The 17,832-nt window shown below is 39.4% G+C and overlaps 1 protein-coding gene across 5 annotated transcripts; it reads left to right on the top strand.

Moving 5' to 3' along the window:
- The first annotated feature begins 292 nt into the window (after positions 1 to 292).
- clcn7 (Cl-/H+ antiporter 7) lies at positions 293 to 17,602 on the top strand. Of its 5 annotated transcripts, none has more exons than XM_088008226.1 (25): positions 293 to 553; positions 1,636 to 1,686; positions 4,564 to 4,632; positions 5,209 to 5,274; positions 5,385 to 5,517; positions 5,768 to 5,877; positions 6,088 to 6,168; positions 6,259 to 6,321; positions 6,447 to 6,530; positions 6,656 to 6,749; positions 7,541 to 7,605; positions 7,714 to 7,830; positions 7,921 to 7,975; positions 8,915 to 8,975; positions 10,571 to 10,712; positions 11,139 to 11,232; positions 12,135 to 12,307; positions 13,012 to 13,063; positions 13,154 to 13,281; positions 14,057 to 14,142; positions 14,538 to 14,670; positions 15,745 to 15,804; positions 15,881 to 16,057; positions 16,140 to 16,220; positions 16,492 to 17,602. In XM_088008226.1, exons 1-25 carry the CDS (start codon positions 440 to 442, stop codon positions 16,576 to 16,578), a joined length of 2,376 nt encoding a protein of 791 aa, XP_087864352.1. In that variant the 5' UTR covers positions 293 to 439; the 3' UTR covers positions 16,579 to 17,602. The 5 variants fall into 5 exon arrangements, with proteins under 5 accessions (XP_087864352.1, XP_014838137.1, XP_014838136.1 ...); XM_014982651.2 differs by having other exon boundaries at positions 1,609 to 1,686; positions 4,567 to 4,632; XM_014982650.2 differs by having other exon boundaries at positions 1,609 to 1,686.
- The last annotated feature ends 230 nt before the right edge of the window (positions 17,603 to 17,832 follow it).

The raw sequence follows: 17,832 nt of genomic DNA, 5'->3' as shown, positions 1-17,832 counted from the left end.
CTATCTATCTGATTGGTTGCTCCCACACCAACTCAAATGCACTCCAATGTGGCTAAAAATTAATACTAAAAGAGAAATATATCACTTATTTAAACCACTACTTATTTCCAATTGCATTTTATTTATTAAATATATATGTATATGTATTCATATGAAAAATATCACTATTTTTGGCCCTCAAAACATAACTAGATATGAGCAAAAACAACTTTCAACGCTCGCTTTTGTCATAACACTACAGTTCCCGGCATGCAACACAAAAACGAAAAAAATTATTTTTGACCCTGCACGCGATCCTTACAGAGCGTCACGAGTTGCGGGAGTGATCATGAGAAGACGGAAAAGTGGCAGCTAGCACCGGTAGGAGCTGCAATTAGTTGGGGGGAAACAAAGCAGAACATCTGTTTACATTCCCAGTGACGAGCTACCAGAGTCCAACATGGCTAACATCACCAAGAAAGTGTCCTGGTCCAGCCGAGGCGACGAGTCCGGGGCGGCCGGGGAGGAAACCCCGCTGCTGAACGGCTCCGAGCAGTCCAGACCCCTCAGACAGGTACAGCTACCCGATGGCTAACAGCTGCTCCCACTATAAACTACATCAGGTGCAAAGTCATGTGTTAAAGAGTACTGTAAGGTTCTCTTGAATCTTGTTTTGAACGCTGCATGGCGGAAATGTTTACTAGCAGGAAACGGAATGCATCAACAGGAATCCTGTTTTTGTGATGCGTTATGGCTTTGGTTGCATTTGGACGCAATAACAAGTAACAGTAAGCTGGAATCTAAGCAGATTAGCGCCAATTAAATTATGTTATTACTGTGCATAATTAGATCTAGTTACCAGGAAGTGGGTCATATAACAGTATTTAGAAATGTTTGTCCTTGCTATTGGCCCTAAACTAAGATAGTTTAATGAAAATAAGTGATTAAAACATGAAGGTCATTAATATTAGTCACATCAACCCTAAAAAAAAGCAAAACAATTTAGGCTATTAGATCTGCTGTATGCTGATAGATAACTTCTAATGAAGCCAGTTCCAGTATCTAAATGCGATGGTTAACAAATAATAAAAAGCATTTAATAATCACCAAAAAGTTAATTTATTTCAGTGGTCCACTTTAAAGGCATATATAGCTTAATTACACCACAGTGTGAATTTATCCCGGCGTTTGTTTCTGTTCATTATGATGACTACGGCTGCTGTTTCTAGGTATGTTAATGTAAAGTTAAGTGGAAGAAAAACATTCAGAACACAATCTGTGATCATCTCATTGTTTTTGTAAAATAAATAAATAAAAAATATGTAAACCAGTACGGTACATGAATAAAATCAGCTTTTACACATTTCTACTACACTTTTTTTCTTCCACTTAACTTTCCATGAAACTACATGGCCACAATGGGCTTCTCTAGAGGTACATATCGTCATTCTAGAGGGCGTCAACAACTGTGCTCTGTGTTTACTGAATCTACATCGTTTTGAATTGTGCTGCTGAAATAGACAAACTCTTCAACGATGTTCTGACTTAGCCAGCTGTATGTTGTCACTTCAGTTTCAAATTCACACACAAAGCCATCACTCTTTCTGTTGCTGTATGTGGTGTGTGTAGATGTCAAGTGGAAGCACTGTATTTCAGATAGGCAGACTGAGCACAGTGGATTTGGACGAGGAGATAACCACAGAAGAGGTAAAGTCTGAGATCCGGTCGCCAGTACTTTTTTTCTTCTCCTTTTCCGTGTCTGTCGCTCCCATTCGTCAAGTCCCGGCTTCATCTTTACCACCTATAAAGAAACTGATTGTGGTGTTAAGCAGGGAGCTCAGATAAATGGTGTAATTCACGCAGATTATTGTTAGTCTCAGCTGCTTTCCACTGGATTTGGCTGGACTGAAACCTGGAACAGCTGACACCGTGGCGGCCAGAGCGGCCCAGTGACGGATGAGTAATCCTGTCTGCTTGAAAGGGCACATGTCTGATGGTTTCCACTGTGGAGCTCCTTGAGTAATGAATTAATGCAAGGCATGCGTTTCTTAGTGTGACCACCCAGAGATCCTGACAGATAAAGCCACTGAAATGGCCACTTCAAACAAGATCCAGCTGAAAAAAAGGAAAAACAATCCCTCATTTTTAATCAAACTGGTCACACACTAAATCTAAGCATTTCAAGCTCTTTGTAGGTAGTTTTATGTTGTAAGTTTTCCTCGTTGGCTTTGTATGGTGTTCCAGGAGGGTCAAACGAAGTACATAAAGAACAGATTTAAGAAAGCTAAAGCTGTCGACTTCGCTTAAATTCTGTTGTGGTTTTTTTTTATATTTTCTTGACTCTTCTGGACCACTGTAGTTGTGCTATTTTGTTAAATTTCTTTTTTCTAACATCATATCAGGCAACTGATCAGTCTTTTTTTTTTGAGTATGTCCGTTTGTATTTCTCTTTTCATATTCACGTCTTTTAATAAAAATCCTCCTTGTTTTGAAACTAGTTTGTAGTTTATTGCATTAACTCCTATTTCAAAATGTCTGCCAACATTTCCGAATTCAAAATGTTTCACTGACACGGAGGTAAAAAAGTTCAAAAGGATAAAAACAGAGGCACTTTGTTCATCTTTTGAAAGTGTTGCTCTCTCTTGCCGTTTTGCAGCCTGAAATGATCCATCCCATCTACTGAAAAACGTCCAGTTCACCTCTAAGAACAATTTCTTGATGCATCCAAGTCCACTTGGCCTCACCACGCATGCAGCCGCCGTAAAGCTGATGCTTTCGGCATCATTCCAGTCTATAAAAAACGAGAGGAAGCAGATGAAACATCACCCGGCAGTCGGGAAGAGAGGTTATAGGATGAGTTCAGACAAATGTAAATAGATTTGTACCAGCTAAAGTTCTTAAAACTATTGGTGTCCTCTTGGTCTCGGTTTGCTCCAGCTTCATCAGGAATTGATTTTAGGCGCTTTGACATCTTTGAGAAAAATTCTTGATGTCGTCTTTGGCCGTCTCCGACACAAACATGTTCGGTTGAACTCCTTGCAACTCACATGAAACTTGAAATCTTTTACAATCTAATGGCTGCTTTTTCCAGCTAATCACCTCGGTCCTGGTGCCTGTTGTGATGTCATCAACCCAAGTAAAACACTAAGTAGAACTAGCAACGTTTTCTCTCTCTATTTTGTGAGATTCTGCAGCGGAAATCCACTCCTTAAAACCAAAAGGTGCTTTTAATGTCCGTGCACATTTTTTTTAGAAGGAAAAAAAAAAATAAGCCACTGGATGTTATCTTTAAACATGAAATGATTTGTTTTAAAATGATGTTTAACAAAGAGTTAAATTGTTCCGTAAACACAAACAACATGAACCTTTTCCACGAAAGTTTGGCTTGACAAGGGAGAAGAAGAAAAAATAAAAACGATCAGGCATCAATCAGCAGTCGCAGTACAGACTGTGACATGTTTCCATCACATTAGTTTTTCTTTCATTACGAGATGCCGTTCATTTTTCTGGCTGAATGTGACTCCAAGCATGTGATTTGCTTCACTGTAAACAAAACATTATTTCCAGTGTGTTTCGTTTGTCTCCGCTGTGCCTGTGAATGAAACCTTTGACCTGTGTGCTGAGGGGCCAGCAGGCGGGTTAAAGAAGCCCATGCATGTTAGACCTACATGTAGCTGTGATTTGCTTGTTCACATGCATGTTACTTTCACTTAACAAACCAGCATTTCCTCCTTTTTTCAAAACCCATATCCCGTATTTTCCGGACTGCAGAGCGCACCTCACTATAAGCCGCACCCTCAAAGTAAAAAAAAAAAAAAAAAAAGTACATACAGTATATAAGTATTAAGGACGCAGCCCCACGTCTCCAACATCGAACCATGGATTCGTTCACGTCGAGTTTACGTGCAGCGGCTATCGATCTGTACTGCCAGATCGATAGCCTTCAACTTAAATGCTGCATCATATGAACTTCTTCGTGTTGTTTCCATGATGATGAGGTATGAGTTTGAAGAAATTTCTCCATTGTGCCTGCTGCTAGCATACGCTTGTTCTAAATGAAAATTGGCACGTTCTTCTTTGATTTCCAATTTTGACTTCCAATGATTCACTTCCTGCTAAAGCGCCCCCTGGTGGTTGAAGAAAAATCAACAGGAAAGCCGCACCGGGCTACAAGCCGCATGGTTCAAAGTTTAGGAAAAAAGTAGCAGCTTGTAGTCCGGAAAAATACGGTGTATATATGCAACTGGAGATCCAACATGGCGGTATAAATCTTCTCTTGCTTTTAGCTTTTGTGGTGTCTGAATATTTTCACACCAGACAGTTTGGAGGAAATGCTGCTTTTTGCACCATCATTGCAGTTTTCATCCGTCGGTATTTTCTACTAGAAGTGACTTTTAAATGTTTAAAATGTCCGTTTTGTTTGTCTCTGATGTGTTTTTCCTCTTGCAGCTTTTCTTTGTAGAATATTTTTTGACGTCAATATTTCAGCTCTTGGTTCTGCGTCCCCTTCCACAGGGCTTTGGTCAGAGGTCAAAGGTCGATGTTGATATGATGACCTCTTGTTTTTTTATTTGTCATATGCAGCAGGATTCAGCGAGAGGGCGACCCAAAGAGATCCCTCACAATGAGAAGCTGCTGTCACTTAAGTTTGAGGTAAAACAAGACGCTTTATAGCGGAAAACCAACAATGCACTGGTTGTCTTTTGATGGCTGATATCGGTTTCCTATTTTCTTTTCTATTTTCTTTTTTTTTTTTAAGGTCTAATTTGCCTGACTTGACCTATTTGAGATTTCCCTTCACTTGTCTAAACTTTGAAAAATTAACATAAATGGAGAAATGTGCTACAAGTCTACGGCTAGATTGTTTTTTGTTTTTTTTAGATTGAATAGAAACTCGAGAGCATAAATAATCTTTTCTGTTTATATATCAAAGCATATATTGATATGTATGCTTTCAGCTGCTTTTAGTATGAAGGGTGCTTTATACATACAATTGATTGATGTTATCGAGTTTACATTATTACAATTTATACTTGTAAATAATTGTGTAAGCCATCTATTGTTTTTCTTCAACTTTGGTACTTTTTTCTTGTCTTTCATATAAAATCCCAGTGAAACATTGAACTTTGTGATTTAAAATGTAAACCTCTGGAAGCCATGAAAGGAGAAATTTGAACCGTGCGACTCATTGGGTTAAATATGACTTTCTATCGTTTTCTCTATATTTAGAGTCTCGACTACGATAACATTGAAAACCAGCTGTTTCTGGAGGAGGAGCGGAGGATGAGCTTCATGGTGAGTGCAGAACAATGTTGTCCTCTCCATGGTTGCTGCACCTCTGGTGTTTGGGCCTCCGGTTCCTGACTCGTGCTTTCTTTCCCTTTCTCTTCGTTTTGCACCCCCAGGCTTTTCGCTGCCTGGAGATCAGCCGCTGGGTGATCTGCGGCCTGATCGGCTTCCTGACGGGCCTCATCGCCTGCTTTATAGACATCGCGGTGGAACAGCTGGCTGGACTCAAATACAAATTGATTAAAGAAAGTATCCTGACGACTTGGTTTAGAAGGCAGGAAGTAGCTAAACAGAGAAGTACAATAAACATTTTTATGCCTTGACTTTTTTTTTGTTTATAATTCACGGTCGGTTGTGTTATGAATTTAAATTTTATCACTTCTTTAGTGAAACTGCAATGATTTTTGCACGTTTTTGGTGTCTTTCTGTCCTTTTTACTCTGTTAATATGTCGTCGATTAGAGCTAACTTTTAGCTTCCTTGACTCAGAACCTTTACAGATATTGTAAAGTTTACAGAAGCAGGCGGACTGTCCATCTCCCTGCTCCTCTGGGTTGCCCTCAACTCGTTCTGTGTCATGTGGGGGTCCATCATAGTCGCCTTCATTGAGGTAAAGCAGAAAATTATTAGAGTTCGGAAACAGTTGAGGCTTTCTTATTGGATTCCTGAAGAGTGGAAATGAGTTTTGAAGAAGTGCGTTTAAGTCGGGTTGGGCAACTTGCTGACATGGGAAACCAAATCCTTTTTTTTTTTTTTTTTGTGGAAACTGAATATTTCCAAGTGACGAAAGTTGTTTGTTATGGCTTTCTGTGTCTTGCAGCCTATCGCAGCAGGAAGTGGGATTCCTCAGATAAAATGTTTCCTAAACGGAGTCAAGGTTCCCAGGGTGGTTCGGCTCAAGGTACAAACACCTGAAACACCCACGTGCATTTTATTGGTTGGAATCAGACGGGCCTTGTGTATTAATGTGTTTATTTTGGGGGTTCTGCAGACTTTGGTGGTAAAAGTGGTGGGTGTAATCTTCTCTGTGGTCGGTGGTCTGGCAGTAGGAAAGGTAAACTGCTTCAGTCTTTCTTATTTCTTGATTATTTTAATGTTAATTTCTTTTTTTTTTTTTTTACATAATTGAATGCTGTTTCTCTATTACACCTGTCCTGCTGTTTACCCACAATCCTCTAGGAAGGCCCAATGATCCATTCTGGTGCTGTTTTAGCCGCTGGCGTCTCGCAGGGCAGAAGCACTTCCTTAAAAAAAGACTTTAAGGTCAGGACCTGTGGGATTCTCCACGCTAATCCATTATAGTTGTGGAAAACTCACCTTTTCTTTTCAGTTTATTTCGTCCCATGAACATCCCAGTTGATTTCTGACGGGCGTCTTTGCTCTTGTAGATATTTGAATATTTCCGGAGAGACACAGAAAAAAGGGATTTTGTTTCCGCCGGAGCTGCTGCTGGAGTTTCTGCTGCGTTTGGAGCCCCAGTTGGTAAAAAAAACACACAAAAAAACAGCAGCCAGTTCCCCGAACAGCGCAATGTTCAGCATACTTTCTAATTAATCAGCTTTTTTCTCATTTGCTGTTATGAGTTGGAAAAGAAGCTCCTTGATTTTCTTCCCCTGTTTTTGTGTCGTTTTTTTTCCTTTTTCTCCTTTTTTCTTTGTCTTCCTTACATCCTTCCTTTCTTGGGACCTTCTTCCCATTCAACTTTTTTATGTACCTTCGTGACCTTCTTTTGTCCTTTCATTTCTTGTTTTACTCTACCTCCACTTCTTTTCTTTTTTTACATCCAGCCCTTTTCTCCTGCCTCTCCTGTCTTTACTTAGCTTGTTTTTTTCATTCTTTCCTGTTTCTGTTCATTCCTGTGTCCTGCTTTCCTTTTCCTTTTCTTACTTCTCCTTTCGTAACATATATTTCACTTCATGTATATTCCGTCATGAAGTTTTACTTAATGTCTACCTAATGTCTTGAAACATTTTCCTGTGTAGTATAATCAAAATATGCTATAGACAGATATGCAAATAATTTAAGTAACTCAGTTCAAAAAGTGACATTATATTGATTTATTTTATGTTTAGCTCGCTGACTGTGTGCGTACTTCATACAGACACATTTATATAAATGCTTCTCCAGCTACTTTCCATCATCATGTGTAAAACATTTTTTTACTTGATGGCTCCTCACAGAGTAAAACCTTTAGGCTAATATATTGTGCGTTACATGGGACGGATGGTTTATTTATAGATCATTAGACTGATTCCTCTGTTTCCCTTCAACAGGCGGCGTTTTGTTCTCTCTGGAGGAAGGAGCCTCTTTCTGGAATCAGATGTTGACGTGGAGGATTGTAAGTCACGTGGTCGCTACGCGTAGTTTCTACGATGCTTTAGATCCAGAAAGTAAAACGATGTTAAAAAATCTCCTCGGTTGGTGACTTTCTTCCTTTCGTCGTCAGTTTTTTGCCTCCATGATCTCCACCTTCACGCTGAACTTCTTCCTCAGTATCTATCACAACAAACCAGGAGAGCTTTCCAATCCGGGTCTCATCAATTTTGGACGCTTTGAGAGCGAAGTGAGAAACTTTAATATTTTACTGTTGTTTTTTTTTTGTTTGTTTGTTTTTGGCTAAGTGTAAAACATTAAAACATTGTCTTGTTCACAGGCGATGGAGTATAACCTCTATGAGATTCCTTTGTTTATTGCTATGGGAGCCATAGGTGAGAAAAGTCTGATGTTTCTGCCAATATGTGGGATTTTTAATGGCTGTTACAGTTAAATAATGAACCCAACAGCATGAAGGTTTTATCTAAATGGTTTTTTTGTTTTTGTTTTTACATATTTAGTTGTTTTTTTTATGAACCCTAACATTATAAATGAGACCAACATTCAGAATATTTCTCACTTGGTTTTCTGATGAAAGCTTATTTACTTTTAAGCAATTTTAAGGTAATGTTGCACCTTTTGTGCAGGAAAAAGTGCAACTTAAAACAGGTTTTTGCTGTTGTCCGCTGCAAGTCTTTCTTTCTTGAGTCGTTTCTGCACGTCATAGAAAACACGTTTTCCTTTTAAAATGATCAGAAATCAAAATTAGGTAATAAATTGACAAAAAGATAATCAAGTTTTGAATCTTTGTAACCAATTCCCAACCTTTTTTTTAATCTTAATCCAGTGAAAAATCTGATTTTATCCCCAACAGCTACTAATAACCGGCTCTGAAAGTGACTCTGGTAATGCTTAGTGATGGTGCGTTCACTGATCGGGAAAAGGTTGGATTTTTGAGCTTCTGACTGGCAGATCACCAGTTGGATTTGACTGATTTCAACGTTGAGTCAGAAAATCAGTGTAAACACATTTTCATCAATAATCAGTTGAAATAATGGAAATCTTAGTTATTGTAATTATAGACCAAGCATTTTTTATGTTGCATGAAAAGAGATTTGTTTGTGATGAGGGAATTAAATTTCTAAATGGTGTAGCAAGGTGGTGGAAGTGTGATGATGTGGGATTGCATTAATACTAACTAAGGGAAAATTACTTTTGCTTATATTATCGTTGCATGAAAATCAACCAGAATACTGAAAACTCTAAATCTGTCGGGGTTTTTAAGATTTTAAAATAACAAATCCAGTTAAATTTTCTACTCTTTTGTCGTCCAGGTGGAGGTTTGGGAGCTTTCTTTAACTTTCTCAACTACTGGCTGACCATCTTCAGGATCAGGTATGGACCGGTTTTAACGCTCAGGTTAAACTTGAAGCATCAGGCGGGGTAACACGTGCATGCTGGGAGATTTTGTTGCATTATTTAAAAAGAAAAAGGGCGTTGGTTCAAGACGAGGAGGTTTTGAATAGAAGATCTGCTCAGAATATCAACAACGTCTCGTGACTGAAGCGAGTCAGAAATAAAGAGCTCAAACTCCCAGTAAAAACACTTTCCTGGTCCAAAACTGGACGATGGTAATAATTTAACAAGCTGAAGGATTTATTAGCTTAGAAGGGTTTAAATCATTGCAAATTAATTGATTATGAAAATGATGGCAGAGGATATTTTTTCTTTTTTCTTTTAGAATTGGGGGTTTTAGTGAAAACCAATTATTTAACAAACTTAAAAAAGGACAACTAAATGCATTAAATAGATGCAAATCTTAATTTTAATCCGCAGAAAACCTTCCATAGCATCTCTACAACATAAATATAAATCTTTTGTCTTCATGTCTGTTATAGTTTAAGCATTTAAATGACACTAAGGTGGTTTGTGTCATAAAACCCAGCTGTCTGTGAGTAAACCAGTTCAACATTCATGACTCGTTTTTAACATTTTAAATCTAAATAAGTCTCCACAGTAATTTATCACAGTATTCAGTGTTCATGTGGTGTGGAGCTGCTTGGACTGTAATGAGCGTTGGATGATTACTGTTAGTATAATGAATTCAGACTCTCTGTGATTAATTAAGTGACGGTAGTTTAGTTTTAGAAGATAAGGAAGTGGTATTGTGGTTAAGTCAGTAAAAAACCCACAGTTGAGCTGTAAGTCAGTATCTGTTTAATAAAGCCTTCAAACTGACGTGAAAATGATGGACGACTCGCTGGAGTTTAAATCTCTAACAAATTCAGAGTCTGGATGAAGAGAAAAAATAATCACCAGGTTCCAACTATTCTGGGTTCGCTAATGTAATCTACTTATATGTGCAGCATTTTTCCTTTTAATAAACACAACTAGGCAGACTTTCCATGGCTTAAAGAGAGGCTGCAACGTCAGGAAATTCATGGAGATTTGTGCTATGCAAGAAAAAATAGGGGAAAAAATGTGATATTTCTATCGTAACTTTTACACATTTACTCAAGGGATTCTGGTGGAGCACAAAACGTTGCAGATGTAACCCTTGGTCATCAGTTATTGTTTAAATGCAAGATGAATATAAAGTTTCCATTTCCCTATCAAATACAGTGTTAAAAAGTGATATTCAGTTTGCTGCTGCTCACCCTTCGCTCCGGAAAGAAGCGGGAATACAAATATAATTTATGAATTGTCAAAAGCGTCTTTGTTCTGTGTTGTCACCGTAATGAGTTATGAATTATATCTACGTATATTTAACCTGACTGGGTAAACCTGTTTCTAAAAATACCATCTCCTTCCGATGCAGTGACTGTAAGGAAGTGAGTTTGTCAGTGACTTTATCTCACACACATTCCAGCGGACGCTCTGCCAGATCCAGCTTTGCTTTTCCCGTCAGCGGCTCCTCCTGACCCGGGAAAGTCCAAACTGGTGTGGGAACATTTCTAGAAACCCAATTTACGTTTTGATTTCTCTGTCAGGTACGTCCATCGGCCATGTTTGCAAGTGATGGAGGCCATGCTGGTCGCCGCGGTGACCGCCACGGTGGCTTTCATCATGATCTACTTCTCCACCGACTGTCAGCCTCTGGGGCCCGACCACACCGAGGAGTACCCACTGCAGGTACACACACACACACACACACACACACACACACACACACACACACACACACACACACACACACACACTGCTGGGGAAATGCAACACCCAACCTGTTTCATCTTCCTGAACATTTAAGAACATTAATTTCGAGCAGACGTCGGTCCAGATGAGTTTTGCTCCCGTCATAGTGAATCTCTGCGGTTTCCCTTTTTGCCAGTTTCATTTCTTTAAGCTTCGTTGGCGGCGGCGTTACAAGATCAACACTGGAGAAGGAACTGAAGAGTAAAAGAACTTTTCTCACATCTGCTGTCAGCAAGTTAACTTTTTGATGTGGTGGATGCCTCAGCGATTTATTAATGTGGAGATTTAGTGCCGTTTCCTTCCCTCGTTTCTCTATTCATGTTTGATTTTTTTCTATATTAATTCCTTCATTTTCTTGTCCAGTTGTTCTGTGCAGACGGAGAATATAACTCCATGGCCACAACCTTCTTCAACACTCCTGAGAGAAGCGTGCGGAGTCTCTTCCACAATCCAACAGGTAAAAACCACACTATGGTTGCTACGGTAACCATAATGCTGTAATATGTTTTTCTCTGTTAGCCTTTAAGTTAGCTGTTGTTGAGGAAAAGCCTAATGGCGTTCAGCAGACTGCTGGTGGGGGTTTTATGTCAACTACCAGTTCATAAAGGGCAGCTGTGTGGGCTGTGCACAACTAGCAGGTCCTTCCACTTGAGCTGTGGATCTCTGCAGCTCCTCCAGAGTTAGCATGTGGCTCTTGGCTGCTTCTCTGGTTATCACACTCCTGGCTTTTTATTTTGGGCAGGTGGCCAATTATGTGTTGGGGTTTACAGTTCTTCCTTCAATCGAACAGTTCTCCATGACATGTTTGCTGCTTGGTAAAGAGGCTACATACAAATGCATGCCACACCTTTCAGATTTCTACATGTTAAAAAATATATATATTGAGAACCTTGCATCATTTTTCTTTCCCTTCAAAATTATCCACTGCTTTTGTTGGCCGCATAAAGTCTTGATAAAAATGTAACTTCATTAGCTGCTTTATATAGCAAAACCTTCAGTTAGATTATTTAAAGTTTATTGATTTTGTTTTTAATAGTTTGATCCGTTGTGTTTTTTTTCTTCCCTTTTGTAGTAATTAAATTTAAGTTTTTAATTGTTTTGACTCCTCTCTGTGAATATTGAATAATGTAATGGTGTGAAGAACAATAATAAAAAACTTGAAGCCTCAAGTATTTGCTGAAACATGCAGAATATAAATGATGCAGCAGGAAAACGTTGTTTACTTTCCAAATGCTCTAAACTGCAGGTCGGAAAAACTCATCAACTTAATGAACCGTCACGTAAAACAACTTTTTCTTCTATCTGAGTTGTTTTTGTGTTATTTAAATCTCTTCGCCTCCTGGTTTCTTGGCTTTGAAGGAACCTACAACTCTCTGACCCTGGGTCTGTTCACGCTGACCTACTTCTTCCTGGCGTGTTGGACCTACGGCCTGGCGGTGTCTGCCGGCGTGTTCATCCCGTCTCTCCTGATCGGAGCAGCCTGGGGGCGGCTGTGTGGAATACTGCTGGCCTCCACTACTTCTACCGCCTCAGTTAGTGCTCAACACACACACACACACACACACACACACACACACACACACACACACACACACACACACACACACACACACACACACACACACACACACACACACACACACACACCTCTCTTTGTCTGCTGGAACATTGGCAGCCATATTTATTGACACCTCTTATGAAGCTGTGTAAAAAAAAAACAACCTTAGAATGATTCAACTTTTATTGCAGCAGTGTAATCTGTCTTCTCTTTGAGAACCTTTAATTTGAGTACTTTTATTAAAATGTTAAGACAAAAAATACACACAGACACTCTTCAATCCTCAAAAATACACGCTACTTCTAGGAGTTTCTAACTTGGTAATCCATCATCAATTTGATGCGACACAGAGGTCTGTTTCTGGGCCGGAAGTCACCCAGATTGATCTTGACAACAGGCAACGTGTGCAGGATTTTAAGGGAAGTGTTGCAGCTTGGGGTCTGAAGTCTCCATGACGACCATTAATCTGTCCTACAATCACAAACGTATATTCTGCTAAGTTTTACTGGGACTTTTTGACGGTCTCTGCTCGTTTCAAAGGTTGAATAAGTGGAGGAAAAAACACTATTTTTATTCTCTCTGAATGTTTATTTTGTGCATCTTTACAATGGATGCTGATGAGTCACTACAGGAGGAAGCTTGACTCGCTTCCTCGTTTTTTTATTCGTGTCTTTTCAGATGTGGGCTGACCCTGGTAAATATGCCCTGATTGGAGCTGCTGCCCAGTTAGGTGAGAAACTCAAGTGTTCCGATTAGTTCTTCTTCTGTGGCGTTCACAAATGAAATGAGTTAAAACGTAGTAACGTGCTGCCGCCTGCAGGTGGGATCGTGAGAATGACCCTCAGCTTGACGGTCATCATGGTGGAGGCGACGGGCAACGTCACATACGGCCTTCCCATCATGCTTGTGCTCATGACCGCCAAGATAGTCGGAGACTACTTCCAGGAGGTAAGGAGGTGGCGCATGCTGGCGTCCGATTAAAAACTCAAATCAGTCGTTTTCTAATTCCAGACGAGGCAGTGGGGGGTCTGATTGTCCCGAGTAAAATTTGGACTGCATTTTAGACAGGAAAGCCGGGGTTTTTTGTAGTAAAACACATTAATATTTGCCATTTATTTATTTTCACACTTGAAAAACTTTGTGAAAACAGTTAAAGGTTGCATCTCCACCGTGTTTTTTCTTTTTTCCCCCTCACCATCACTGTGTTTTTGAGTATGGAAACATTCGCAAAAGAATCTCCGTTTCCTTTAGCCAGCTGACCAGCCATGTGCAGCAACAATCGGGGAAGGGATTCTTATGCCATGATCTAAAGAAAATTGAGGTCATTCTGTCCCTTTCTCTGATTAAAAGGACCTTTAAATGAACAATATGATGGGAAAAAAATGTGGTTTTGAAACCATAGCTTTCTTAAATCTTGATATGCGTTCACACTGAAAACATCTCGTTCTGTTTCGGTCAGCTTTTGAAAATGCAAAACAATTTATTAATTAGTCATTTGGCATGCTTGCATTTAGATATTTAGGTATAATACACTTCAGAGGAACCTGAGATCTAATTAGAGTTGAACTCTTCCCTACAAACTAGCCATAAAAAATGTGCTATGCTTGTCGTATTCTCTGTCTGCTTGTACTTTTTAAAACAAATTCATAGTTGGCATTGTTCATGCCATCTTTTCCTGTTACCGCAAACCTCTCAAGTGTGTTTTAAAACCACTGTGCTTCAGGGCTTGTATGACCTCCACATCAAGCTGGGAAGCGTTCCCTTCCTGCACTGGGAGGCGCCTGCCACCTCCCACTGGCTCACCGCCAGGTAGGTCCTGTCTGACGTCTTGAAGGTTTGTTAACACATTGCTAATGAATGACTCTTCGCTGATCTGTTACATATCGAAGCACGCAAGATTTTCTCATCCTCCCTCCTTTTTGTTCACGCTGCCTTGCAAACATTTTCGTTCCTTCACGCCAAAACTTTGAGAATTTTTCCCTCCACTTTTCTTTACTTTCATGCAACTTTCTGTTTGTACGTTGCCTAAAAATAATAAACGATAAAGTTTATTATTAGGTTGTGGCGTGACTGAATGAAAACAGTTCCAAATGGACGAATGCTTTTGCATAGACTGTATATTCTTTTAATTCTTTTCTGAGAGGAGCCTTTGTCCTCTTCTCCTAATTTGTTTGTCTTTCTGTGTCCACCCCCTTCACACCCAGGGAGGTGATGAGCTCACCGGTCACCTGCCTGAACAGAATAGAGAAGGTCGGAACAATCGTCGACACGCTCAGCAACACTTCCACCAATCACAACGGCTTCCCTGTCGTCGTGCAGGTTTCTGGTGATGACGAGGTATTGTTTGATCTGGCGACTGACAAAAATGCATGGTGTAAAATTTTACATTCCTGTATCTAAAGTTAAGGCCTTGAAATGTCTTAAATTTATTTAAAAAGTAATTTGGCCTCAAAATTGGTCTTAAATTTTGTAGTGGCAGGACTATTTAATGTCATGTTATATGTAATCTCTTTTCCGTGTTTTTCTCATTTGTGTCGCCTCTTTATTGCCTCCATGAATCGAGTTAGTTGAGGCTACTGGTAATTAGTGGCTAATATAACCTAGCTAGCTAGCATGTATAAAGCACGACCCATTGGTTCTGGTTCCTGTAGTGGAAATGAAGGAAGGCAAAAAAAAAAACTAGCTAGCTAAAAAGAAGTGAGCTAGCTAGCTAAAAGAAGTGAGCTAGTTAACTAGAAAAGTGAACTAGCTAGCTAAAAAAGTGACCTAGTTAGCTAAAAAGAAGTGAACTAGCTAGCTAAAAAAAAAGTGAGCTAGCTAGCTAATAAAATGACCTAGTTAGCTAAAAAGAAGTGAACTAGCTAGCTAAAAAAAGAGAACAAGCTAGCTAAGAGAAGTTAATTAGTTAACTAAAAAAAGTGAGCTAGCTAGCTAAAAAAAGTGAGCTAGCTAATAAAATGACCTAGTTAGCTAAAAAAAGTGAGCTAGCTAGCTAAAAAAAAAGTGAGCTAGCTAGCTAAAAAGAAGTGAACTAGCTATCTAAAAAAAAGTGAACAAGCTAGCTAGTTAAAAAAAAGTGAACAAGCTAGCTAGCTAAAAAAAATGATCTGGTAGATTAAAAAAAGTGAGGTAGCTAGATAGCTTTTTTGTGTCCATTATGGCTTAAATGCAAATTTATCTCCAGTTAGCTGGACGGTGTTTCTTTGATCATATCTGTTGCTTAACCCTTTCAACGCTACATTCATTCTGTTCAAAAAAGCTTTGCATTGCGGGGGTTAAGAATGTTTATTTTGTACATTTCTGACATGACACAGGTCTTATATTTTGTTCAGAATTATGTTAAAAAGTTTTAACTTTCAGTTGTTAAAACCCTGAGATGTTGAATTATAAGTTACAAATTGTGTCTTCCAGCCGGCTAAACTCTGCGGCCTCATACTCCGCTCTCAGCTCATCGTTCTCCTCAAGCACAAGGTAAAAGTCAGAGACGCATGTCGTTGTGCAGAGAATAAGGCGCAAGATAAATTTCCTGTGATTCGTCTTTTGTCAGGTGTTTGTGGAGCTCGCCCGCTCCCGGCTCACTCAGAGGAAGCTCCAGCTGAAGGATTTCAGGGACGCCTACCCCAGGTTTCCCCCGATCCAGAGCATCCACGTCTCTCAGGATGAGAGAGAGTGCATGATGGACCTCACCGAGTTTATGAACCCGACTCCCTACACCGTTCCACAGGCGAGGAACACGCCGCCCTCGTTCATCTTCTCAAGCTTATGTGTGTGAATATGAATCCTGACCTGAAATCCTTCATTTGCAGGACACGTCGCTTCCTCGCGTGTTCAAGCTGTTCAGAGCGCTCGGACTCAGACATCTAGTGGTGGTGGACGATGATAACAGAGTAAGTGTGTTTTAATCTGAGCCTTTTCACATCAGCATTTTACTGGGATTTTAGAGCAACACAAAGAATAAATGATTATGGAACATAAGGGAAATGATGATTTTTAAAGACTGTATGTACATTTTTATGTTAAAAGGAAGTATGGATGCTTTTGTGCTAAATACAGGAAACCGTGTCTTCACTACTCTGCACTATGCAGCATTTCTCTGTCGCGTTAAATTGCCAAGATCAGTCGTTCAGATGTAACATCTTGATTTTTATCGCTGCACAGGTGGTCGGACTGGTGACCCGGAAGGACCTGGCCAGGTATCATGTGGGTAAACACGGACTGGAGGAGCTCCATTTGGCTCAGACATAGTACACACACACACACACACTCTGATGGACATGAACACACCTGATGCCTCAGAGGCCACCAGCCTTCCTGCACGCCTGAGCGATGCGTTGTGCTCCAGCACAGCGATTTCTCTCCCGCCTCCCCGTGTGAAATAAACAAAATGATTGTGTTTTGTCGTTTAAAACTTTTAAAATTATTCACTTGTTTTTGGTTAAGTTTATTTCCTTTTGCCTAATTTTTTAAACTTAAATCATTGTGTTTTCCCATCATGCTTCAGGTCACATTAAATCGAAACAACAGGATCACTTCAAATCGAAGCTGTTCATACAAAAGGTTTTATTTCCACTCCCCTCTGGTGAAATGTAACCAAACGCGTCGCGGGTCGGGCTTAGTTTGGCTGAGGGGGTAAATCATAAATCAGGTCTGTGTCTGTCTTGTTTTTCACTCCATCACTTTAACATCGAAGGATCTCCTGCTGTTGAATCCCAGAGTTGAAATCCTCTTTTTTTTTCTTTTTTCTTTTAGTTTAAGTTCAGATGATTGTACCTGAGTGATGTTTTGCGTGTTTTGAACTGAAAGAATGATGTTATTTATTCATGTCAGAGATCTGTTTTAACTTAAAGAGAATAGTCCGGGCTCATGCAAAGTCGAAAGTCTTATGTTTCTATGTCCCATTATTGCCTATTTTTCTGTTCGACTACTGAGAGCAAAAGCTAAAGGTAAGAACTCGTCTTCTTTAAATCACCTGAAGATTTTCACTTTCACTGTTTTTCTGTGAAAGACGTTTAAATGTGAAGATCCGCATCATGAAGCTTTACGTGAATATTGTCAGAACCTGAAAATTCAATGTTTGATTTATTTTTAAATGTCGGTTTGTGCATTTCCTGAGTCTTTCAGTATTAATTCTTTGTGCACTTCATTGTAAAACCACTTTGATTTTTTCTTTTAATGTGTAGAACATGAAAATGTTTACTGAGCTCTATTTTATAACTACTTAAACATGCCTTTTGTGAAATAATAAAGTTGGAATCTATCCTTTATAAAAGTTACTTTTATTGGAGACAATAAATTATAATAATTCTTGTAAATACAAAAAAAGTGAAACGGAGATATTGATGTTTGTGAAGAATTATCTATTTCTGCTTTAAACGTTCAGATTTATTTCAATACCCATCAAACCACCAGAGGGCGCACAAGAGCCACCTGTTGTCTTATCGCTTGAGAAACAGAAGAAAAGATTTTAACATCGTCTTAACTCACGTATTTGTTGAAGCT

This window comes from Poecilia mexicana, unplaced genomic scaffold, assembly GCF_051168715.1.
Source record: "Poecilia mexicana isolate PSO_F unplaced genomic scaffold, ASM5116871v1 scaffold_8, whole genome shotgun sequence".
NCBI lineage: Eukaryota > Metazoa > Chordata > Actinopteri > Cyprinodontiformes > Poeciliidae > Poecilia > Poecilia mexicana.
The sequence above is the reverse complement of the archived record's forward strand: the minus strand, read 5'-3'. Positions and strand labels throughout refer to the sequence as shown.